The sequence below is a fragment of the Miniopterus schreibersii genome (assembly GCF_964146895.1).
Source record: "Miniopterus schreibersii genome assembly, chromosome: 3".
Lineage (NCBI taxonomy): Eukaryota > Metazoa > Chordata > Mammalia > Chiroptera > Miniopteridae > Miniopterus > Miniopterus schreibersii.
Genome location: NC_138103.1, coordinates 74,217,270 through 74,242,744, shown reverse-complemented (window position 1 = coordinate 74,242,744; position 25,475 = coordinate 74,217,270). Strand labels below are relative to the sequence as shown.

Here is a 25,475-nt window from a genome sequence, read left to right as displayed (position 1 = left end):
TTAGCCTTCCTGGGGTTTCAGTTGCAAGCAATGGGTGTTTACCAAAGTATTGCCTTCTTGGTGGGCTCTGAACTTCAATTTTTGTCTTTCCAACACTGTGAAAACTCTCTTTAGCTCTTTAGTCTCTTAGTTGCTACTTTCAGCTTGATTTCTGATGGGCAAATACCTCACAGGGAGCCTCTTAAGTCCTGCCAGCCTTTATTGTTGTTTGATGCTGTATTAGTTTCCTAGGGCTGTTGTAACACGCTCTCACGGTTCAGGAAGCTAGAAGTCTAAAATTCAGGTGCTTGGCAGAGCTGTGCTCTCTATGAAGGCTTTAGGGAAAAATCAGTCCTTCCTTGTGTGTTTTTAGCTTTTAGTTGTGGTCTGCAGTCCTTGGTGTTACTTGGCTTAAAGCTGCAATCCCTTCGATGTCTGCCTCCATTGTCACATAGACTTCTTCTCACATATCTCCTCTGTGTCTGTGTCCAAATTTCTTCTCCTTAGAAAGGGCACCATTCACTGGATTAGGGTTACCCTAATCTAGTGTGACCTCATTTTAACTTGATTACATCTGCAAAACCCCAGTTTCCAAGTAAGGTCACAGTCAGGTTCTTGAGATTAGCACTTGAACATATCTTTTTGTGGGACACAGTTCACCTCAACAGATGCCTTAAAACTTGTTTTTAATTCTCTACAATTTTTATAGTTGATTTTATTGGGATGACTCATTTGCCAGAATGGAAAAACCTTAAAATGAGGGATTTAAAAATTAAATTTAAATAAACAATACATTCATATAATTCAAAAAGCAAAATGTATACAATCTTATACAGTGAATATTCTTCATCTCTGTTCTTTTGCTATCTAGTTTCCTTCTTCCTTTGTAGTGAAAATATTAGTATTATGTTTATACTTTCCAGATATGTACAATGGAAGATTTAAAAACTAGTTCATTTCTAGTAAGTTTTCCATCCCAAACATTCTTCAATTCCTGATCCCTTTTCTCAATCAGATTTTATAAAAGAAGTCAGTGGAAGACTAATCTTTACTTACACTTTTTTTTTTACCCAACCACTAATTTTTTTTGTCTGCAACTATTTTTACATCAGAAGCCAACATCAAAATGTCACATTCATTATGCTAAGTGAAACAAACAATTCAGAGGAAGACAAGTACCATATGATTTCACTCATATGTGAAATCTAATGAGCAAACTGAACTAACAAGCAAAACAGAGACACACTCATAGATAGCAGGCTTACAGCTCAGGGTGGGGGCTGCAGTGGGTAGAGGGGTTGAGCAAAAAAAAAAAAAAAGGAAAGAAAGAACTCATGGATACGGACAACAGTGGTGATTGCGGGGGGTGAGAGCATAGGGGGGATAAATGGTGATGGAAAAATAAGATAAAATAAAGAAAAACATCACATGCATTACTGTTGATTTGTCTTATTTTCTATGGCTTACTATTTTGTGTTTCCTATTTATTCAATTGTGAAGGAATTTTATGCTTTTGAATTACTTGATGTGCCAACGTACAGTGGAAATAATTTTATTTATTTACCAAAAGCAATCAGGGACACCTTGTTTAAAAGGCTTTTTATTTTTAAAATTCACAGTAGTGCTTAATTGCAGTCATTGTTAGATAGCATTTTCTTGAATAATAAATATATCTTTTTTCAGTGCTCTCTCAGAGGAGGAGAAATCTACATTGCGTGCAGGGCTAATCACCAACTTCAATGAACCAATAAACCAGGTTAGTAAGAAAATGAATGCTAATTATTCTTTCCCTTTTCTGTTTTTGCTTCTTTTCCAAACTAATTTTATTTCTTGGCATTAAAAATAAAATCTTATTACATAATGTCCATTTGTGATGTTTATAACACTTCTCTGTTGGTTTTTTAATTTTGAGATCCATTTCTAACTATTAAGAATTTGGTTAGATTTTGCTATTAATTATTTAAAACTCAGACGTCATTTTAAGACATAGTTGTATACTTTTTAAACTTCCTCAGTTTTTGAACTAACGTTGAAAGCACATTGTCTCTATATTTGTAGTCTTACTGCTTAGAAGTTAAATTTCATGATTTAGATGATCCGTCTCTCCTTTCTGTAAACTACAGAATGATTTCAGGTTTTTGCCTATTTCGTTCATCCATCACATTTTCAGTTCTTACTATGTGGGAGATAGATAGTAAACTATACAGGTTTTTTTTCTTTTATAGTGGAATTTTTCTTCTAAGAATAAAGTAAGTTTTGCTTGTGGATATAAAGCACACTGTATTTGGTCATGTATCCAGTGTAGCTTTATTTCATTGTATTTAAATGATTTCAGTTTTTTGCTTTACAATTCCTTAAGGAGAGGAGGGAAAATGGAGAGGAATGGAGTAGCTCTCACTGGGGCAGGAGGTGATTACAAAGGGTTTGGGTGATCAAGAAGTAAACCATTGGTTAGATGTTCTATCAGCCAGCAATTGAGAAACACTGATCTGAATAAATAACATTATTTAAATACCTAATATTTGATGGTCATTTCTATTCTTACGTCAGTGGTTCTCAAACTTTGTGATCTTAGAAGTTCCTTATACTGCCAAAATAAAACCCTAAAGAGGGTTATACCTGTTTATATTTACTGTATTAGAAATTAAAACTGAAAATTTTTTTAGATATTTATTAATTAAAACTAATAAAACAGTTGTTAACATAAATAGAATTAAAAAAACAAATTATAGCTATTTCTCAAAACTAGATAATTTCATGAGAAGAGTTGCATTTTCATTTTTGTATATCTCTTTAGTGTCTGGCTATTTAAAAGGAGATGTCTACATTTTCTATCTGCTTCTTTGTTTACTCTATTGCAATATATTATTTTGGTAGAAGTTATATGAAGAAAATGTGTTATTGGGAAAGGGAGAACCTCACAGACTCTGAAAGGATTTTAGCCACTCCACCCTGAGATCCATAGACCACACTTTGAGAACCACTGTCTTAAGCAGTTCTGTGAAAATTTTATTCATTTTGGTCAAATGTATAATTAACCAAAAAAGTAGCTTTTAACTGAGAATGCATTTCTTATTCATCCCTTTGATTACATATGTTTATTTCTGATGAATAATTTTTTCCCTTCCAGATTGCAACTCAGATTGCAGTGTTGATTGCAAAAGTTGCCCGATTGGACTGTCCCAGACAGTGGCCTGAACTGATTCCCACTCTTATAGAGTCTGTGAAAGTCCAAGATGATCTTCGACAGCACAGAGCATTACTTACTTTCTATCATGTTACCAAGACACTGGCCTCTAAACGTCTGGCTGCTGATAGAAAACTATTTTATGATGTAAGTGATTTAACATAATTTGATTATGAAACCCATGCTACTTATATAAAAACACTTATAATTTTACCAAAATATTTTATTGAAAGGTTATGAATTTTTTCTAATTGACCTCAGAAGGTTCAGAATAATAGGTAATAACTGAAAGATTTTGTGCTGGCTAGTGATTGACCATAAGATCACTTCACTGCAAGTGAGGGGAATTGGTTGGTACAGGACAGCCTGAAGGCAGAGAGACTGGTTTGAGGCTGTTGGAGTAATTCAGATGAGATGATAAAGCTCTTAAATGAAGTGGTGGTAAATGGAACATTTAGGAGGTTATAGAATTGAAATTAGGAAGTTAAAATTGACATGCCTGTATAATGGATAAATGGAGGGAGGATCTGGAAGGAGACTGACATAACTGGGAGGCAGTAGTCCTTTATTGGGTGTTTTAACACCATTTGTTGAAGGACTTTCCTTTCTCCGTTCACTTGTTTTGGTGCTTTTGTATTTGACTGTCTTGACCTGCCAAAACATCCATTTTCCTATTGTTCAACCTGACATTTTGGACTGCACCATGTAATATTAGTGAGTCTCAAAGTATTTTTAACAGTGCTCTTTCTTTTCTTTGGAATCCTCATTTTGAGGAGAGCACTTGGCAATCTGTGTTTGGCTCCCTAGGTGATTCTTATATACACAAAGTTTAAGCCAGAACCACATTATGTCCTCTTTATTTTTAACCCAGTGGGTTTAAATAGTCAAATCTTACGTTTACTGAAGATGTTGAGTAGAAGAGAAGTTCTTTTTGTAAACGGTTGCTTTTTAAGTCCTTGTCACTTTTGCTTGATATCTAAGTAGGACTAATGAAATGGACAGTTAATCCTCTCAAGTCCTTTTATGAATTTCTTGTTCATTTTTCTCACCTTTATCCTTTCTGTTTGTCACCACCACCCCCCCCAGGTGAAATACATCTTTCTTTAATCCTGTGATTTTATTGATATTAAAATATGTAGGGCCTTGATGTTTCAAATATATATGGAATACTGACATAAACATAAAATATTTTTGGAAGAAATTATTCTTGACTGCACCTTTCACTTGTCAGAGGACAACTTCTTCCTTTGTCAGATTCAGAAGAGTTTTGGTTATCGCTAGTTTATTTTCTGCAGGGTTAATTTTTCATTTTATGTCTTCTTGCCTTTCTTTTGCAGTCAGTTCTTCCTGTAAAGTTTTTTATTTCTTTTTATTTTTTATTTCAGAGAGAGGAAGGGAGAGAGAGAGATAGATAGAAACATCAATGATGATAGTCATTGATTGGTTGCTTCCTGCATGCCCCCTTCTGGGAATCAGGCCTGCAACCTGTGTATGTGCCCTGACCAGGAATCTAACTGTGACCTCCTGGTTCATAGGTCAGTGCTCAGCCACTGAGCCATGCTACCTGGGCACCTATAAAGTTTTATATATTTGTTGACAAGCCATTAAAAAGTTCTCTTTCTCTTTAAGCAATCTGGTGTGCCTTCATCGAAAAATAATGGATCCAAACTTCAGTTTTCTAAGTTCTCTTTGACAGTCATCAGCTTCATTAGATTTATTCAGCTCTTAAGTCAGAAGTCCTAAAATCAAGCAGTCACAATGTCTGTGTTCCTTCTGGCAGCTCTAAGGGGAGAATGTTTCCTTGCCTTTTTAGCTTCTAGAGACCACCTGCATTCCTTGGCTTGTGGCCCCTTCTTTCATCAAATTACAGCTCTCCAGCCTCTGTTTTCATCATCACACCTGCATTTGTCCATTTGTTATTATGTCGAAAGTTTTCTTATAAAAGTAAAGTATCTAGAATATTATGTATTATAGTTACTCTTTATTACCATTCTATAGAGATCTTAGTTTTTAGTTTGGTTTTCTCAAGTTGTACGCTCCTAATGTGTTGTCTTCAGTTTCAGGTATAATTTATATTTAGCCTGGGCAATCTCTTACAGATTTTACCTTATCAGGGACCTTATTCTGGAGAGCTTGTTTCAGTTAGCTTCCTGACCATTTCAATTTTCTTGTAGTGTAAGTCTATTTCCTCTCCATATGGAATAAAATATAGGTCTACCCAGCATCTTGTCCTTACTTCCAGCACAGTATTTATTACATTGTGCTGAGTTAAAATTGTTAACGTATCTTTCTGAGATCTATTACACTATGAGTGTTATGAGGGAGGACTGTAGCTTTTATTACTTATAACTCTACCATCAAGCCCAGAAGAATGCACCTAAGTGGTGGTCCTCAGTAACTTTGTTGACTGAATAAACAATAGAAAAGGAGACTTGTTCTTAGATACCTGTTAGATTTCAAAGTGTAATATAGTATAAAACTTCAAAAAACAGGAGTTCTGGGAAGCTATACAAAACTTGATATACCTGGAAAAAAATCTCAGCTTAGTACCTTTCATTTTGGCATAGAGTAGCTGAACCTGGAATCATGAAGCATAGTGTAGACTAGGAGGACAGTCTTGACTGATGGACTTGGGGTACAAGATGAGTAGTTTAATTGAAGGTACTGTATGTGGGAAAACATTATTATAAAGTACAATTTTGCTAGTTAATAAAGTGGCCCCTATTATTTTGGTAATCTGAAATAACAGGAAAAATATTCATTAAATAAATGTTTACTCTAATGCCATGGTGGTCTTCATCTACTAAATTAGTTTTCCACATTAAAAAAGAAAGTTAGCTCATGGTTGAGCTAGTTGCTGTTGCAAAGTAGTGCAGTGTGCACTTAAAACTGCTGCCTGCTGCTCAGTGTGTCCCAACAATTTTTATAACCTGTTTTCCTTCCACATTAAAATAAATTAAGTTCTTTTCAGGAGTGACAAATTACAAAGTCAACAGTTGAGAGAAAACTGTTTTGCAGTAACAAAATTGAGCTTGATTTGACACGGAGGAATTCATTTCCTATAAAATAATATGCTTCTCATACAAACCTGAATATAAAAAAGTTGACATTAAGTACAATTAAAATAAAAATCCAGAGTCTATTATAGGAAGGAAATTTAAGGTACAAATAGTAATTTTAATGTAATTATAAATGTATTAATCAAATAATATCTTGTAGACATGAGGTGTAACCTGCAAAGGTATATGCTGTGGTTGAAGTAATTCAGACCTAAAAAAGATGAAGAGATCTTTTGAGAGCAATATATTTCACTTGTTTTTAGAGATATAGGTTAACAATTATGAGAAGCTCTTCTTTTCCAGTGAAGAATGTTTCTTTGTACTGAGCAGCTTTGGGATTTTGAGCAATGCACTTAAACTTTATGTTTCTTTAAAATTTCCTTTAAATTCTAAAGTTGTGTGACTCTATGAATTTATAATCTTTATTACTCTGGATTAATTTAATAAGCACCACTAAAGTTTTGAGTTGGAAACCTTGTAGCATAATTTTAATACAGATGTTTGCATTTTTAATCTGTTTTTTCCCCCTAGAAGACCTTTGTACATTTAGATTTATTCCTTCTTATTTTGTATTTTCTTGGCATACAGCTAAGCTCTTGACCTACTGATCTTGATTCTTTGCTATGCAATTTTGATTCACACTTTACCCTTTAAACAATGTGACTGTTAGGGGTGCTGACTCCTGAGCAGTCCAAAATCTGTGCATAATTCCCCCCCCCCCCCCAAATACATCTTTATTGATTTCAGAGAGAGGAAGGGAGAGGGGGAGAGAGAGAGAGAAACATCAGTGATGAGAGAGTCATTGATCAGTTGCCTCCTGCATGCCCCAGACTAGGTATCAAGCCTGCAACCCAGGCCTATGCCCTGACTGTGAATTGAACTGCGGTCTGCTGGATCCTGGGTCGATGCTCAACCGCTGAGCTATGCCTGGCTGGGCTGTGCGTAATTTTTGACTCCCCCAAAACTTAACTAACATTATTCCTCGGTATCCAAGGGAGATTGGTTCTAGGACCCTGTGGGTACCAAAATCCATGGATGCTCAAGTCCCTTAAATTAAATGGTGTAAAAGAATGCATACTGTCAGCCCTCTGTGTCCTCAGTATCCCAGCTGCTGATTGAAAACAATATTATCATTGGTTGAATCTGCAAATGTGAAACCCAGGGATACTGAAGGCTGACTGTGCTTATTGAAAAAAAGTCCACATATAAGTGGACCCGCACATTTCAACCTGTATTGTTCAAGGGTCAACTGTTTAACCAGTTAAATAGTTAATTAAGAAAATGTCAAGCATACTCTTGTTAAGAGAATAGTACAACAAACCCCTTCATCCATGTTTAACAGCTCCTAAGGTGTTGCCTTGTTTGCTTTTCCTCTTTGCTGGAGCAAATCCTGACAGATCATTTCATCCAAAAATATTTCAGAATGAATCTCTAAAAAGGACATTTTCCATAACCTGTTTTTTAAAAAAAATTTTATTTATTGATTTGAGAGAGAGAAAAACATCAATTTGTTATTCCATAGGGGAGCAGAGAAAGCATAGGTGAGGATAGCTACTGTTTCTTTCTTGATTTCTGTTTCAGATGCTTTATGCCTTCATTCAGCAATACCTGCTGTTTGCCAACCTACTTTTGTGGTTTTATATCTATATTCCTAATTTAAAGTACCTTCATACTGTTACTTTTCAGAGCCAGAAAGAGGGAGGAATTAATAAAGATCTAACTTTGCCATTAATATCTAATTTTTTTTTTATTGTGCTGTTTTTTAAAGAAATGGGGATGAAAATTTGGAACACTGATGATAGTTGCTTAAGGTGGAATATAGTAGATCTTTTGATTATCTGAATTACTGAACTTTCTCACACATGTTTTAGAATCAAATTATAAATGGAAAAGAGGATGATTTTATGGTACCAAACAGAATTTTATTTTAATGACTTTGATTCTACCATGAGGGAATACTTCCTTTTATCTAAATCTTGTGACAGTAAGAACCTTGGTACAGCATTTAGAGATGTTCTGTGGTATATTTTGTTCTTTGTATTGGGAGTGAGTGGAGAGGATTTTACGTTTAGTACGAATACTGTAATTTACATCATGTATATGCAGTGATGGAATTTTGTAAAGGGATAGTGTCCTGGAAAAATTATAACAGTTAAAAGTAGTTTTTCCTTTTTGCTACCATTATTGTAAAATACCTTTAAAATCTGACATGATTTCAAAATATACTGGTGATTTAGGGTGGCAGAGTCTCCTTTATGTTTTCCATTTTAAGCTGGTACCAGATTCCATTTGGTTAACTTGTTCTCAAGCTTAATCTTATTTTTAATTGAGAAACTAGAGAATGGTTACTATTATTTTCTTTATTGAGTTCGACGTGTAGTGATAGTGATATTTTCTATGTATGTGAAAAACATTTTTTATTAGCTGTATCTTCCATAGATACTCTGCGCAAATAATAGAACAAAAGGACATTTTTCTGTTCAGTGTGCACAAAAGAGGTGGGACTTACTGAAGAACTTTTAAAATGAGATTTTGATTCAGCAATTTATTACATCTATATTAGTAGCAGTATTGGCCTCATTGAACTTGTGGTGAAATTTTCCTTTGTGTAGTTATGAAAAGAAAATTCTACCATTATTGAATTATGATACAATTTTTGGAGAACAGGTTTTGCTGTGCTGATTCTGAATGTATGGGATAGTATCTAATTAATATTAGTTTATATTTTGATATTGAAAAGTTTAAGTAGAATTTAAACAAATAACGCTTATTTCTTTTACTAAATTACTATGTAGTTAATTGGTGAGTTACTATATTAAGAGGCATTAGAACATAAAGATAAAAAATGTAGGCTCTGAGCACATTTCCTGATTTAAATCTTGCCTTTTCCTCTAATTAATTATACTGTTTGCTGTTGGGCAAGCTACTTTACTTTTCTATACCTCGATAAGTTTTTTATTGTAAATGGGAAATAATATAATATTTACTTTTTATATTGTGATGATTAAATTGATACAGGTAAAATGCTGAGAGCAGTGCCTAGAGCAGTAGCAGTCTTACTATTATTATAATAAATGTTTTATTATTCTGTTAATGTTGTTATTTTGTCATGTAAGTTATAATTATCTGCATAAATGCTTGTATCCTGAAAATACCTTTTAAAAGATTTCAAGTGACTTTAGGTAGCACTGACACAAAGAAATTTCTATATAGACAATTCTTCTGAACAATTTTAATACACTCTACATGTATGTAGGAGTTAATGTTAATCAAGTAGTTTTAAGGAGGAAATCCAAAGAAGGGCTATAAAATAATTCAGGTTGTCATTTTGTTGTAAGCAAGATACTGGTTCTGAGTGTAATAGTTTCCTGTTCTTATTTAAAATTTGGATATGTCACCCTTTCAGTCTTATGTTTTTGTTTTTATTTTTTGATTTTGAGAATGCACTTACTAGAGCTGGGGACAATGAATCAAGGAGGGGCTTAGGATAGAAGCAGCAGCAGGCATTTGGCTTAGTATTGTTTCAAGAAACTAATATTTTAGTGGGGGTGTGTGTTCATAGCGGCAGCCAATGTAAACTATTTACTATTGTGCATTTTGGCTTAAAAAGTTTGAAACGTTGTGATAAATGACTCTTGACTGTTTTACATCTCATTGAAAATGTGTGCTTGATTTAAAAACCTAAGTGTATTACTCTGTAGGTCTAATTGATTACTGAAATCTCTAATGTGAACACATTTGTTGATATTTCTTTGCAGTTAGCTTCTGGAATTTATAATTTTGCCTGCTCTCTGTGGAATCACCACACAGATACATTCCTTCAACATGTTTCTTCTGGCAATGAAGCTGCAGCTCTAAATTCACTAGAACGAACTCTACTATCATTGAAAGGTACTGTTAAACTTGATGCGTTCCTTTTTGAAATGACATACCCCAGAACAGTCACCAAATAGTTCTTCTGGATGGATTTTCTGTTTCTAGTCTCACTGAGAGAATAGGAGTTAATTTCTCCCTCAGAGACAAGGGCTTATTTGTAGTTTGTTTTTCTTTTATGAGACTAGCTCTTCCTTTACTTTAATTAATGAAATTGTGCAGTAGTTTTATGTTATATTCATATTGCTGTCGTTTCATGGCTGAATACATTCCTTTCAAATACTTCTTTCTTTTGCTTCTACTTTACATTTCTCATGTATGTAATCTTAAGGACTCCTATCCTTATTGTCATGCTGACTCTCCTGTCTACAAGGCTTAGTTCAGCTCTTTTTCCTGAGAATTCAGGCTCCATCTTTTTTACTTATACCTTAGGCTCACTTAGATTTTAGATGGTGCCTGATGGGGTATCATCTTGGCCTGTGTTTTCCTATGTTTGCATGTAGGCATTCTCTCTCTCTCTTTTTTTTAATCCTCACATGAGGATATATTTTTATTGATTTTGTTAGATAGAGAAACATCTATCGGTTGCCTCCCGTATGTGCCCTTTTAATTTCTCTGAGCTGAGTTATTTATCTTGAATGTATTCTGAGGTTCCTTTCCTTTTTAAAATATTCTCTTGGCTTGTTCTCTTTGTTTTCTAGTCTCTCTGCTTCTGTTCTGCTTGCTAAGTCTCTTAGTTTGTGTTTCTTAGTTTGATCTCAAGCAGCCTTCAGTTTTCTCATTTAACATCCTTCTGTTTTATTCACAATCCCTTTTATCATACTCACTCTAGTACCTGAAGATGCTATCATACATTCTTGTCACTACTGTCACTTATATTAACCAGACCGTGGATGCACAAAACCCAAACTCAGCACATTTTGGTGAATCTAACGCACAAAAGTGAATGATTTTAAAGGACTGTCGCCCGGCTGGGTGTGGCTCAGCAGTTGAGCATAGACCTAGAATCCAGGACAACAAGGTTCGATTCCTGGTCAGGGCACATGTTGGGCTGTGGGCTCGATTCTCAGTCGGGGGCCTGCAGAAGGCCGCTGATCAGTGACAACTCTCTCATCATTGATGTTTCTGTCTCTCTTTCTCCCTTCCTCTCTGAAATCAGTAAAGATATATTTAAAGGACTGTTGACAAGTAAAATCCATTGTACAGGTGGTTATGCAAGTGAGTGGAGATGGTTTTATCAACATCCTTGAGGAAGAAATTCACAGGCTTTAGAGAGAGATGTATACTCAGTCAGAGAAACTGATACAAGGTTATATAATAAAACTGTGTAAGTACTGAATTTAATGATTAATGATTTTTCATGAGTTCTTTTTTTAAAGAAAAATTATCTTTATTGTTGAAAGTATTACAAATGTCTCCTTTCCCCACCTCTATTGATCCCCTCCACCCTGTACTCCTCCCCCCAGGCCTTCACCCCACTGTTGTCTGTGTCCATGGGTTATGCATATATGCATATAAATTCTTATGTTAATCTTTACCCACCCACCCCCGCCTTCTCTCTGAGATTTGTCAGTCTGGTCCATGCTTCTGTGCCTCTGGATCTATTCTGTTTATCGGTTTATTTTGTTCATTAAATCCCACATATGAGTAAGATCATTTCACACTTGTCTTTCTCTGGCTTATTTCGTTTAGCATAATACTCTCCAATTCCCACCATGCTGTCTCAAATGTTAGGGATCCTTCATTTTTACAGCTGCATAGTATTCCAATGTTTAAATGTCCAAGAAGATGCTTGCTATGATTTCAGTCTTCTTTAACTTGTAGCGATTTGTTTTGTGGTCTATCTTCGAGAATGTCCCATGTGCACTTGAGGAGAATTCCTATTCTGCAGCTTTGGAGTGGAATGTTACATAAATGTCAGTTAAATCCGTCTGATCTAGTGTGTCATTTAGGGTCATTGTTTCCTTGTTGATTTGTTTTGTCTGGAAGATCTATTCAATAAAGTCAGTGAGGTGTCAAAGCCCCTGACTATGACTGTATTGGAAGTTGTTTTGTTCTGTTTTGTTTTTTTGTGTTTTTGTTTGTTTGTTTGTTTTCCAGCATGTGTGGGTCTTTTGTTCTGAGGTGGGTCTCTTGTAGAGAGCATATATTTGGGTCTTGTTTTCTTAGCCATTCAGCAACCCTGTGACTTTTAATTGGGGCATTTAATCCATTTATACTTAAGGTTATTATTGATAGGTACTTATCTATTGCCATTTTATTTCTTTATGCCTATGTTTCTCATTCTCTCTATTTCAACTTCTTGTTACAGCAGTCCCTTTAACATTTCTTGCAATGGTGGTTTGGTGGTGATAAATTCTTTCAGCCTTTTTTTGTCTGGAAAGCTCTTTATTTCACCATCTATTTTGAATGATAGCCTTGCTGAATAGAGTATTCTTGGTTTCACATCCTTGTTTTGCATTAGCTTGACTACTTCATGCCATTCTCTCCTGGTCTGTAGAGTTTCTGATGAGAAATCAGCTGATAGCCTTATGGGAGCTCCTTTGTAGGTAACAGATTGCTTTTCTCTTGCTGCCTTTAAGATTCCCTCTTTGGCCCTGCCAGGTGTGGCTCAGCGGTTGAGCGTCGACCTGGGATCCAGGCGATCGGGGTTTGATTCCCGGTCAGGGCACATGCCCGGGTTGCGGGCTCGATCAATGCCTCTCTCATCATTGATGTTTCTGTTTCTCTCCTTTCCTCTCTCTGAAATCAATAAAGATATATTTTTTTAAAAAAGATTAAAAAAAAAAAAGATTCCCTCTTTGTTTTGAATTTTTGGCATTTTAACTGATGTGTCTGGGCGTGGGCCTCTTTGGGTTCTTCTTGGTTGGGACTCTCTGTGCCTCCTGAACTTGTGTAACTTTTTCCTTGACCAGGCTAGGAAAGTTTTATGCCATTATTTCTTCAAACCCAGGTTCTCTAACCTTTGCTTACTTTCTAACTCTTCTGGTATTCTTATAATGTGAATATTGTTATGTTTCATGTTGTCCCACAGCTCCCTTAAACTGTCCTCCTTTTTAAATTTTTTCTTCTTTTTGGTTCTCTGATTGAGTGATTTTTCATGAATTCTTTTGAATGTAGACTTTTCTTGCTTTACTGATTTCAGAGCTTAACTTCTGAAAAACAGATGTAGTTCTACTCAATATTAGCCTGCCTTAAGCTTTTCAATATCTCCCCATCTCAAGGTTTTAGATGTTTCTAAGGCATTTGACCTCGAAAAAAATCCCATAGCATTTTTCTTTAAAATACTTATTCTGTGCAGCTATGAATTTCTATCCTGTCTTAGGACTGGAGTTTTTGTTACATGTAACCTCCGAGTTTACGCCTATTTGCATTTAGTATCTTTTAGACATTCATTATTTCATTCAACAAATTTATAGGTAGGTGATTGGCACTGGGGAGACAGACATAATGAAATAACCAGACACATACATGTAAAATGGCTTCTGTGACAGGGGCCTTACTGATGTTATGATAACTGATTGATAATATGTTCAGAAAAGATTTCAATGAGAAAGTGATGTTTGAATCAAAATCATAAAGTCAAAGTTAACTAGGCAATGAAGGCAGAAAGAAAGGACCCTCCCAGATAGTGTGGACCCTAAGTGCTTTGATGGGAGAGAGCACGTCTAGAATAAGGGATCAATTTGAACCTAATTATGATACAGTAACTTTTGAGTGTATATAATTGAAATATGAAATTGTTGGTTTTATAGACAGGTGCATTCTAAACCTATTTTTAATATACTGCCTTTAAACTTTACCTCATGAACACTAACTCTTTAGTTACATAGATAGCAGTGCTGTCTGTAAAGTTACTTTCTGAAAGTGATTTTAAATTTTGTAGTCTCGTATGCTGCCATTCAGTTACTGAATTGTGCCAAGTGTGTTACATATATGATATTACTAAACCCTTTAACAACTCTGTGAGGTAGGACTTACTAGCCACAGTTTACACATAAGGAATGTGAGCTCTAAAAAAGTTGCCCAGAACAATAACGGTTACATACATTGGAGCTATGATTTAAATCTAGATCTGATTTCAAATCTTTTATTCTTCCATTCTACCTGTGTATACCAGTTTACTCGTAAAATGTGATGCTTGTAATTGAGCAATATAATCTGTTCCATATTTAGAAATAGATACTTTTAGGAGATACTGTATTTTCCTTAATGTAGCCTAAAACTGAATGAAATTTTTTGATCACTGTTAAGGCATAGTTTAAAATTTATGGAATAGAAGTGACCTTCTCAGTTTCAACTTATAGGGGCTATTGCAGGTGAGAAGTACTAAGAATTATAGAAATTAAGCTAAAATTTGCAATGTAGTTTTAGAAACATGAGTAGTTATGATGAAAAGAACACTGCTTTGAGTGACAAGAACTTGGCTTTAGTTCCATCTTTCCCACTTAGTAAACGAAGCAGTGACCAGAAGTTACCTTACTGTAACTGTTAAATGTAAGCATTATAATCTCCAAGCTTGATGAGATTTTGTGATTCTGAGCCTTTATTATTATGATCATGATTTTAGTAGGATAAAATGTGAAAAAATAAGATGCAAGTAAAGCTTGATTTTACTTTCCAGTGCTGCGTAAATTAACTGTTAATGGATTTGTGGAGCCTCATAAGAATATGGAGGTGATGGTAAGTAAAAGTAGTAATTGATTTTTTTGTCACTTTGGGAAAGTGCTTGGTATTTTTCTGAAAATTCTGAAGCTTATTCATTTTACTTAGCATTCATTTAAGTGTTTTTATTATGTGACAGTCTATGTTTTTTTTAGTGTATTTTTTTAAAAACCGTTTTGTGTTAATTATATTTTTAGATTTGTGGTTTGTTTTCACTACATCAAAGCAGCTATTGTGTGAAGGAAATAGGCCTAAGATAGTTCTCAAGATGACGAGGCACATTGAGAGTGTTCATTTGAATTTGAATTCTAGTGAACTGTGAATTTGATTGCTATTGTAACCGGGTGTGTCGTAGTTATTTATAGTCTTGATATTTTCCTTTCTTTTTACACATTTAAAATGATTTTTTCCTTCTCATCTTAACATTTATACATTCTCTTTGCAATCAATTTAAAAAAATTACATAGAAGAGGGGAAAACCCCACTGATAAGTCCAACAAGTTGTGATGTATATTCATTGTTCCTGTAGTGTCATCTTCTTTTCTGTATGCAAAAATATATAACTGCATTTGTTTCATCCTAAAACAAAATGGGATTGTATTATACTTACTCAGATATATATTAGTTTTCACAGTGAGTTTAGGTCAGCTAATATGTTGCTTTCTGTGGATTGCTTTGGGAGGCTGCACAAACTGCAAAAAGTGCATCGAATTGGGTCTTTGGATCTCCTCTAGATTTAAACAGCCTTTTCTTTTTTTTTTGGATATATTGGTAAGATTTTTATTGAAATAATGGCTCTATTGTTAAAAGAAGTTAAAAAATTTGCTAATATAAATTATAATCTGATGGCTATAAAAGTATTACATGTTTATTTTTTTAAAAGTTAAAGAAAAGGAAACAGGAAATTAAAAAGCCATTTAAGAACTCACTATCAGAGATATTGCTAAAATTTGTAAGTATCCTTTAAGACATCTCACACATATTCTTTTAGATACACTTTCCCTCTTTAGTTTTTTGGGTCTTTTTAAAATATGTTTTTCTTGACTTCAGAGAGAGGAAAGGAGAGGGAGGGAGAGATAGAAACATCAATGATGAGTCTTTGATCAACTGCCTTCTGCAAGCCCCCGGCTGGGGATCAAGCCTGAAACCTGGGCATGTGCCCCGACTGGGAATCGAATTACAAGCTCCTGGATCCTAGGTCGATGCTCAATGGCTGAGCCACGCCGGCAGGGCACTTTCCTTCTTCTTAGATTTTATACAAGCAGGACCTACCTATTACTTTTTTACTTACTTTTTTTTAAAATTTAAAGTTAATTAATTAATTAATTTTAAATTTTTATTCAAAATATTACAGATGTCCCTTTTTCTCCCCAATGACCCATTCCACCCCGTCCTACCCCTCCTCTCCAGTTCCTCTTCACACCATTGTCCCTGTCCTTGGGTTGTGCATATATGCATATCAGTTCTTTGGTAATCTCTCCCCCTCCACCCACCCGCCCCCCTCCATCCCTCTGAGATTCGTCAGTCTGATCCATGCTTCCATGTCATTGAATCATTTCTGTTCATCAGTTTAAGTTCTTTAGATTCTGCATATAAGTGAGATCATGTGATGTTTGTCTTTCTCTGCCTGGCTTATTTCACTTAGCATAATATTCTCCAGGTCCATCCATACTGTTCCAAATGGTAGGAGAATCTTCTTTACAGGTGCATAGTATTCCATCGTGTAAATGTCCCACAGCTTTTTTATCCACTCATCTACTGATGGGCACTTGCGCTGTTTCCAGATCTTAGCTGTTGTAAATTACGCTGCTGTGAACATAGAGATGCATATATTCTTTCTGGTTAGCATTTCAAAATTCTTAGGATATATTCCTAGAAGTGGGATCACTGGGTCAAAAGACAGCTCCATTTTTAATTTTTTGAGGAACCTCCATACTATTTTCCATAGTGGCTGCCCCAGTCTGCATTCCCAACAGCAGTGTACCAGGGTCCTCCTTTCTCCACATCCTCGCCAGCACATGTCGTTTGTTGATTTGTTGATGGCAGCCATTCTGACAGGTGTGAAGTGATACCTCATTGTGGTTTTAATTTGCATTTCTCTGATGATTAGCGTTACTTTTAAATTTTATTTAAAAAATATTTTTCTTAATTTTAAGAGAGAGAAGAGAAAGAGAAACAACGATGTGAGAGTGAAACATCGATTGGCTGCCTCCTGCACACCCCCACCAGAGATTGAGCCTGGAAACCTGGGCATGTGCGCTAACCAGGAATCAAACTGGCAACCTTGGGTACATGGGATGATGTCCACAGTGACTTCAGTTACCTAAATTGCTCCCCCCTTACCCATGGTTTTGCTTTTCTTGCTTTCAGTTTCCCGAAGGCAGTTGTGGTCTGAATATATAAAATGGAAAATTTCAGAATAAGCGATTCATGACTTTTAAATTGCACATGTTCTGAATAGCATGATGGAATCTCTATCCCGAGCCCCATCCCTCTTTACCCCTGCACCCCCCCCCCAGGAAGTAAACTTCCTATTGTCCAGCCTATCCACACTGCAGGCTATCGGTAATCACTTTGTAGCTGGCTCAGTTATCAGAGAGAGAGAGAAACTTCACGTTTAAATAACTTTATTACATTGTATTATAATTTTTTATATTTTTAGTTATTGTTAATCTTTTACTATGCCTAACTTATATAAATTAAACTTTATCATAGGTATGTACATTTAGGAAAACACATAGTATATTTAGGGTTTTGTACTTCAACGTTTGAAGCATCCACTGGGGATTGGGTCTTGGGACTTACCTCTTGCAGATAAGGGGGCTCTTATTGTAATTACTTTCTTGTGTAAAACTTGTTTATAATAGTGGAATTTTTTCAGATTTATTTTTTATTTTTAAAATATGAATTTATTGATTTCAGAGAGAGAGGGAGAGAGAGAGAGATTGTATCTAAAAAGTGTATCTAAATGCAGGCATGTGCTCTGACTGGAAATGGAACTGAGATCTCCTGGATCATAAGTTGATGCTCAATCCCTGAGCCATGCTGGCTGGGCTGGAATGTATTTTACTTTTCTTAATTTTAACTTTTTAAAATTATTTGATAGATATGTTTTAGTATCCCTCAAAAAGCATGAGGTAAATGATTATTACTGAATAAATTGAGACACTTAAAAAAAATTCTTTTCTAGGGTTTTTTACATGGAATATTTGACCGTCTAAAACAATTTCTGGAATGCAGTAAGTACTTCCGTGGTAGTACTTTTTACTGTAGAATCCTTATTTGTTAATGGCTTCTGCTCTGCACTTGCAAATCTGGAGAGAGGCTAAAATCTTGTCTCTTGATAATTAATTCTCTGAAATTAAATTGGAACTCAGCTTTGTTTGCATACACAAGTCTTGTCTTGAGTATTGAGGAAATCTTTTTTTTTTTTTTTAAACCACCTATTTTGTGTTCATTCCTTCTATATTTCTAGAAGGAATTATCCTATTCCATGCAGACATCCACAACAGTCATATGTTTAACAGCTATTCATTGCATAGATTCTATGCAAATGCTATTTAGACTTAAAGATTCTGTCGCTTTTAGTATACTTTTTACATATATGTATGATATAAATTTCCTTAAATGGTACTTTCATTTTGTAAATCCCTTGTTCATTAACCTTCATTGGCTTACCTTTAGACCCTTTCTAATCCACTAACCCACAAAAGAGAATTTAGCATTTGCATTTGTGTTGTATTATACTGCTAGTCTGTCTGTTACCCTTTTCTCTTCCCTGTGATTTCAGGCATCTTGGCTTAGGATGCACACACACATGTGCATGCACTCATACAGGTATGCATACTCAGTATGCACACACAGATATGTATATCCTGTATAAGTGTGTTTTTACGTATATGTGTGTATTTTTGAGGACTTACTGCCCTGAGATGATTTTAGTGTACTCACTTTTAGGGAGTTACTGATTGTTTCATGTCAGTCATTTTTACTTTAGTAGAAACGTTGAGTTTATTGCCAGTCACTGTTCTGGGCACTATGCATGCAAATATGAATAAGTTGGTTCATATGATGTTTATTTTTCTAAAAGTGGTTATTTTTCTTTGACTATCCCCATGGGAGAAGTAGAAGGAAAATGAAATAAATGATGAAGCAGAATATGAAGAGTATAGTTAGAGAGCAGGGTAGTTGATAGGCTGATGGACATTGTTCTGAATGTACAAAAATGAATTATTATGCCAGGGAAACTTATCAGAAGAAAATTGTTAAGAGATATACGAAAAATAATGAGTGTGCTAATCTTTGAGTACTTTGTTTTTACTTACACTGCTTGAAAAGTATTTCAACTATGACTAACTTATATTTTGAAAATAGGACTCATGATTCATTGATAAAACCGTTACCCTTTTACTTTAGAATGGACTCAATTTGTATTTTACAATTAATTTTGTGAAATATGGCACTGAGGATTACTGTTTCTGTTAAGTGCACATCTTAGTATTGCTTTATAAAAACTTGGCTTTTATGCTTAATTTGTTTAGAGTTGGGAATGCACAGTAATGAATTCATAATGCAAAATATGCAGAAATATATGACAATATTTTTGTTAAAAGTTTTGTCATTGTCTTAGTTGTGAATTCATAGAATATTATAAACGTACTAATATTTGAAATGTATTTTTAACAGGTAGAAGTATAGGTACAGATAATGTATGTAGAGATAGACTGGAAAAGACCATTATTCTTTTTACTAAAGTGGTAAGTTTTCTTTTTATCTTAATTATGTTTTCTCAAATAAAATACATGTATAAATATTTAGTAAGGAAAATTGTATTTTTAGAAGCATACATTAAAAAAAATATGTTTTATTGATTTTTTTTTTTTTTTTTTTTTTTAGAGAGAGGAAAGGAGAGGGAGGGAGAGATAGAAACATCCATGAGAGAGATACATTAATCGGCTGCCTCCTGCACGCCCCCTACTGGGGATCGAGCCCGAAACCTGGGTGTGTTCCCTGACTGGGAATCAAACCAGTGACCTCTTGGTGCATAGGACAGTGCTCAATCCACTGAGCAATTCCAGCCGGGCTGTAAACATATATTTTGACTTTAGTGTAAAGTAACTTATTTTCTGTTTATAGGAAAACTGGGGGGAAAAACAACAAAAAAACCCACCCACAAAACCTTTGTATCTTAAAGTCTATAATAATTAAATTTACATATCATAAGTGTGTATGAGTCACCTTGATGTAAAAAATCTATCCTAATAAGTATTAGAGAAGTTGATTCCTCTAAAGCTCATTCTCAGATCCATTGAAAAAAGCAGAGGTAAAGAAGATAGCAGTGCAGCTGTGAGCAGGACATAGATAAGATGTAAGAGGCATTATAATATCAGGAACTCAGTATATTCCAAATGACTGATTATCATGAAATTAAACATCTTTTGAATATTATTATATGGATGTACTGTGCTAGGCAATGTGTATACATTTCTGATAAAATTAAGTTTTAAAAAATGATTTTTATGAAATTTGGGGCTTTAGGGGTTGGGAAAGTGCAAAGAACTGGGTTATAGCAATCAGGGAGACCGGGTTTGAGGACTTCATTGCACTAAAACAGGTAGGTGAAGACAGGTGGCAATATCTAAATATTTATTTATTTAAAATATATCTTTATTGATTTCAGAGAGAGGAAGAGAGAGGGGGAGGGAGAGGGAGAGGGAGAGATAGAAAGCTCAATGATGAGAGAGTCATCATTGATCGGTTATCTCCTGCATGCCCCTGACTAGGGATCGAGCCTGCTACCCAGACATGTATCCTAACCGGGAATCGAACCGCGATCTCCTGGATCCTAGGTTGGTGCTCAACCGCTGAGCCACGCCTGGCTGGGCCAAACCTTTAGACTATTTCCCCATTTTCATTGAAGTTTTATTAATAGAGTTGAGGTTGTCTGTTCCCTAGGCGGGGGGGAAGGGAGTAGAAATGAGCAGTTCTTACTTTTGTAGTTAGGTAGCAGTTACCTGTAGTTTTAGTTGTCTTCATTCCCAAGTCTTATGTTCTAAGGTAGCCTTAAGAGCAAAAGCCCACCTTGCCTTCCAAGATCCTGTGCAAAATTGACCCAGATTCTTTTAGTTAAAAACAAACACAAAGCTAAGTAAAATAAGACTATAGTTTGTCAATGGAGTTGTGCAATGTTCATAAATAATTTCGCATATTAAATTCATTTTTAGGATCTTTGTGACTTTATTAAAAGCTTTTAAAGTTGGAACAATTCAAAATGCCTCCAGCTAGAATTGAGTACCTCCTCCTTTAGCAGCTAGCGGCATGGAGTCACGGTCAATTCTGTTTCACCTGTGCTTCCTCCTCCCTACCCTTGCTGGTAGTTCAAAAGCACATCCAGACATCATTATAGTAATAGCTGTAAATATTTGAATATGTGTTTTTAGTGATAAGGGATACACACAATCTTAACACTACATCTAAAAATTAGCAGTGGTTTCGTAATAGTATTTGAATACTTAGTCAGTTTTCAGATTTCTCTCATGAATTTTTTATAGTTGGCTTGTTTGAGTCAGGATTCTGTAGTGTCAGTTCTCTTTCCATCCTTTTTCCCCCGTGCTATTTATTTGTTGAGGTAACAGATTATTTTCTGTAGAGTTTTCTGTGTTTTGGAATCAGCTGCTTTTGCATCCTGATGTGTTATTTAACATGTTTGTTTGTCTCCATACCCCTCCTCTTCCCCAGATTTCTTACAAATTTGTAGTTAGATATAGAGACTTGATCACATTCAGACTTTTTTTATGAAAAAATGTGGGGATGGCAAGAATACTTTACAGGTGGTGCTGTGTATTTCCTGCTGCATCACAATAGGAGATACACAGTGTCTGTTCCTCTAAAATCAATGAGTGAGCTATCCATTGTAACCTTTCTCAGCAGTTTTTCCCCTATTGATTTTTGCAGCCATTGATGATCATAGCCTAGATCCATTGTTTGATGAGGGGTTACAGAATGATGGCATTCTGTTATCCCCTTTGCACTTATTAGCTGGAATTCTTCTGTAAGGAAGAAATCTTCCTCATCAATTATTCAGTGCAGCAAAATACAGTTCATGCATGACAGGCAGGATAATTCTTTGATTGTTTTGCTTTTATCTGTTAATGTCATTTTTTTCAGTGTCTCATAACAATGAGATGCTGTAAGAACTTAACTCTTGTTTTTATCAGTTGACCTATGGTAAAATTGGTTTTGTTATTTGTCATTTCTCAGAACTTGTATTGATGATGTTAAGTGAGAACTTACTCTACTTTTTAAAGGCCTGTTTTGTAATATACTTACACCTTTTGTATTGTATTTAGCCATTATTAGCAAATTAAGTATGAAGTGGGTCTATTTTGAGTCCTATACTAGAAATAATAGAAAGTGCTAATTATGAGATATCCAATATAATCCACATTATATGATGCAACTCAAGAAGTATATTATGTGTATATCACACATATACTACATGTGAAACTGAATGTACTCTGATTCGCCACCAAAATTCAAAACTTGCCAAATGTTTACTAGCAAAGTTATAAGATGTACTTATGGATGATTATATTCCTACATTAATTTGGGGAAAATACATTAAAATTTTTTTTTTCTTTATAGCTTTTGGACTTCTTGGATCAGCATCCCTTTTCATTTACTCCTCTAATTCAGAGATCACTGGAATTTTCTGTAAGCTATGTATTTACAGAAGTTGGTGAAGGGGTTACATTTGAACGATTCATTGTCCAGTGCATGAATCTAATTAAGATGATTGTCAAAAATTATGCTTACAAGCCATCCAAAAATTTTGAAGGTAATACTTTACAGGTAGTTTTATTTTTTCGTTTTCTTATTGTAATCAAAGTGTGAAATAAATGCTATGTTGATGTAATTTCTTTGAAATTCATTTATTTAAGTCTGAAAAATAAAATGTTGCTGGGACATGAAATAGAGATAAGGATCAGATCCCTATTATGTGAGGGCCAGCTTTTGAAACCAAATGATACATTTAGTAAACTGTCTTTTGTAGCACAAAAGAAGATCAGTGGAAGCCCAGGGACTTTAAGATTAAAGTACTACATTAACCACTACAGCTCATGTTGTAGACTGTATTTATTTGTATAATTAAAAGTTTTCTCTGACTTTATTATATAAAGGGAGGTTGCTTTTAGACAGAGTAAATTGTTTGTTGTATTATTTGGAACTTATTCATGTGTATGTGTGCCAACATGAATGAGAAACTCTTGTAGAAGAGAGTGAGAGAGAGAAGTCACTTCAGTATGGTGTGATGATACAGCATGATAATGTACAAGCTGTAGTGGTAGGAAAGAAGCTAGCCTCTTAGTGCGTGATAGCAACAAAAGAAAGTGTCTTTGTGGTTTTTCCATAATAAAAATGAAAAATTATATACCACTGTATGTTTTCTCCCAAGGGTGTTTTTAAAAATTTATTTGTATTACATAATCCCATTTGGGTAGAATTTTCCTGTACAATTAACTTGGAAATCTTACTTTTCTAGATAGCAGCCCTGAAACCCTCGAAGCTCATAAGATTAAGATGGCGTTCTTCACATACCCCACTTTGACAGAGATTTGTAGAAGATTAGTCTCTCATTATTTCCTGTTAACTGAAGAAGAACTGACAATGTGGGAAGAAGACCCAGAAGGCTTCAGTAAGAATCAGTTTTTAGTTTGCACATGGCTTTTTCGCCCCTTTCATAAATAGATGTCATCCATTTGAACCATAGGTATATGATTGTTCTTTAACATAGCACTTTTGATCTGATGAGAATCTTGGTTTTTAAAAATTAGCTTATCATCCTCTCTTTCGTAGCCATTAGAACAAATTGAGAAGCAAAAAATGAGTGAGTTGTTCAAATATATAGACTTTTTCTCCATAAAGAAACCTTTTTAATTTTCAGGTACTATTATGGAGGTGGTATGTAATTTCAAACAAAAATATAAAATTAACTGCCTGTCAGTTTTTACTTTGTGATTCATTCCATATTATTTTTTCTTTGTAGAAATACTCCAGAAAGAAATTTGGAGATGAAAATTTCTGAATTGCTGAATGGGTTACCTATTTAAATTTAAATTTAAAATTAATTTTTTGATGATTAAAATGTTTTTAACAGATTTTTTGTCTTTAAATTTCAGTAGTCAATGGAGAGAGTAAATCTATCAGAATCCTTGCTACAGAAAATCAAGGAATTGTGTACTTAATGAAGTACCTGTGTGTGAATTACTTCAGTTATGGTCAGGCGTAGGCTAGAATTTTAACCTCTACTAATCTCTTTGCCTGCGTGCCTTTGTATAGTCATACACATATGTTTCCTAATATTTTAAGAACATCTTAAACATTTTGGAAGATTTATCTTTTTCCTTTGTCATTTAAAAATAATTTTAGTTCATAAAAAATATACTACTACACTGTACAGTGCGTTCTTTTTGGTTTTCGCCTTTTAGCTAAAACCTTAGTGTTTCATATTGCTTTCTTTATGCAGAATATATAATATTATAACATGTAACACTGAATCCCCGTATTTTTAAAAGTCCCTGAAGTATTTTACTTTAAATATAGGAAATTTATGGAAAATGTCACTAATTATTTTAACTTGCAAAACATGATTTTTGCATAAAATGAAATGATTCTTAGGATTGTAGTGATAACAAATATTCTGGAAGTGACAATTACTTTGAGCTTTCCTCTATACAGAATTTTTTTTCTAAAATATGTTTTTATTGATTGCAGAGAGAGAAAGGGAGAGGGAAAGAGAGAGAGAAACCTCAGTGAGAAACATCAATAGGCTGCCTCCTGCATGCCCGCAATTGAAGCCCGCAACCTGGGTGTGTGCCCTGATTGAGAATTGAACCGGCACCTTCCTGGTGCATGGGACGACACTCAACCATTTGAGCCACACTGGCCGGGCTATACAGAATTTTTAATGAAAGTGGGAATGCTTATAGATAAAAACACTCAATAGGTGACTGTAATGTACACAGATATAATCTGTAGTTTATAGTAAAGAAATCTGTTAGACCTTGTGTCCCTAAGGATTTTCTTTCAGTGTTATGTTTAAAACTATTCACAGAAATATTAAATTGATATTATTTAAAATCCTTCTTTTCCAAACTGAGATTTTTGAAACATCATTATTGCATTTCTGGAGTGATTGTTTGTCATATTTTAATTGTAGCAGTGGAAGAAACAGGAGGAGATTCTTGGAAATACAGTTTGAGGGTAAGTATTGATTGAAAGAAAAATTGATAGGGAAAATTTATGGAAAATGCTTCTATAATGCTTGTATTTAAATGCTTCTATTTAAATACTTCTATAACTGTTAGTAAAGAATGATACTTTATTGACGATTCCAAGCATTAAGACAGACAGATAAGAAACTATTCATAATTACAATAATCTATATTTGAGAGTGTTGTCAGTGGAAATGTGGTTATTGTGGTGTCATGAGGAAAGCGTTTCCAGGGACATACAAGAGAACAAGAGTTCTGGTGGCAAGCTTTATTTGTGGTGCAAAATCAAAGGAGTGTTCCCAACCATGTGGGCCTAATGGCCACCTGGGGCTCGGGGCAGATTGGGTGGGTGCCCAAGGACTATGAAGCAGAAACTCTGGGTCCTGGCCTTTGCCTTGGCCTTGTTGAAGACAAGATTGGACTCTTTCCATGGTGGGA

General features: G+C 34.8%; 1 protein-coding gene across 4 annotated transcripts in view; it reads left to right on the top strand.

The window, feature by feature from the left end:
- IPO11 (importin 11) overlaps positions 1-25,475 on the top strand; it is a 135,953-nt gene that overhangs the window by 25,948 nt on the left and 84,530 nt on the right. For all 4 annotated transcript variants that reach the window (XM_081133639.1, XM_081133640.1, XM_081133638.1 and 1 more), the window contains 9 exons: positions 1,663-1,735; positions 3,110-3,313; positions 9,984-10,116; positions 14,723-14,781; positions 17,954-18,002; positions 19,450-19,520; positions 22,408-22,600; positions 23,306-23,458; positions 24,983-25,026. In XM_081133639.1, the coding sequence (XP_080989765.1) occupies positions 1,663-1,735; positions 3,110-3,313; positions 9,984-10,116; positions 14,723-14,781; positions 17,954-18,002; positions 19,450-19,520; positions 22,408-22,600; positions 23,306-23,458; positions 24,983-25,026 (979 nt within the window). The remainder of the gene's footprint in view (positions 1-1,662; positions 1,736-3,109; positions 3,314-9,983; positions 10,117-14,722; positions 14,782-17,953; positions 18,003-19,449; positions 19,521-22,407; positions 22,601-23,305; positions 23,459-24,982; positions 25,027-25,475) is intronic.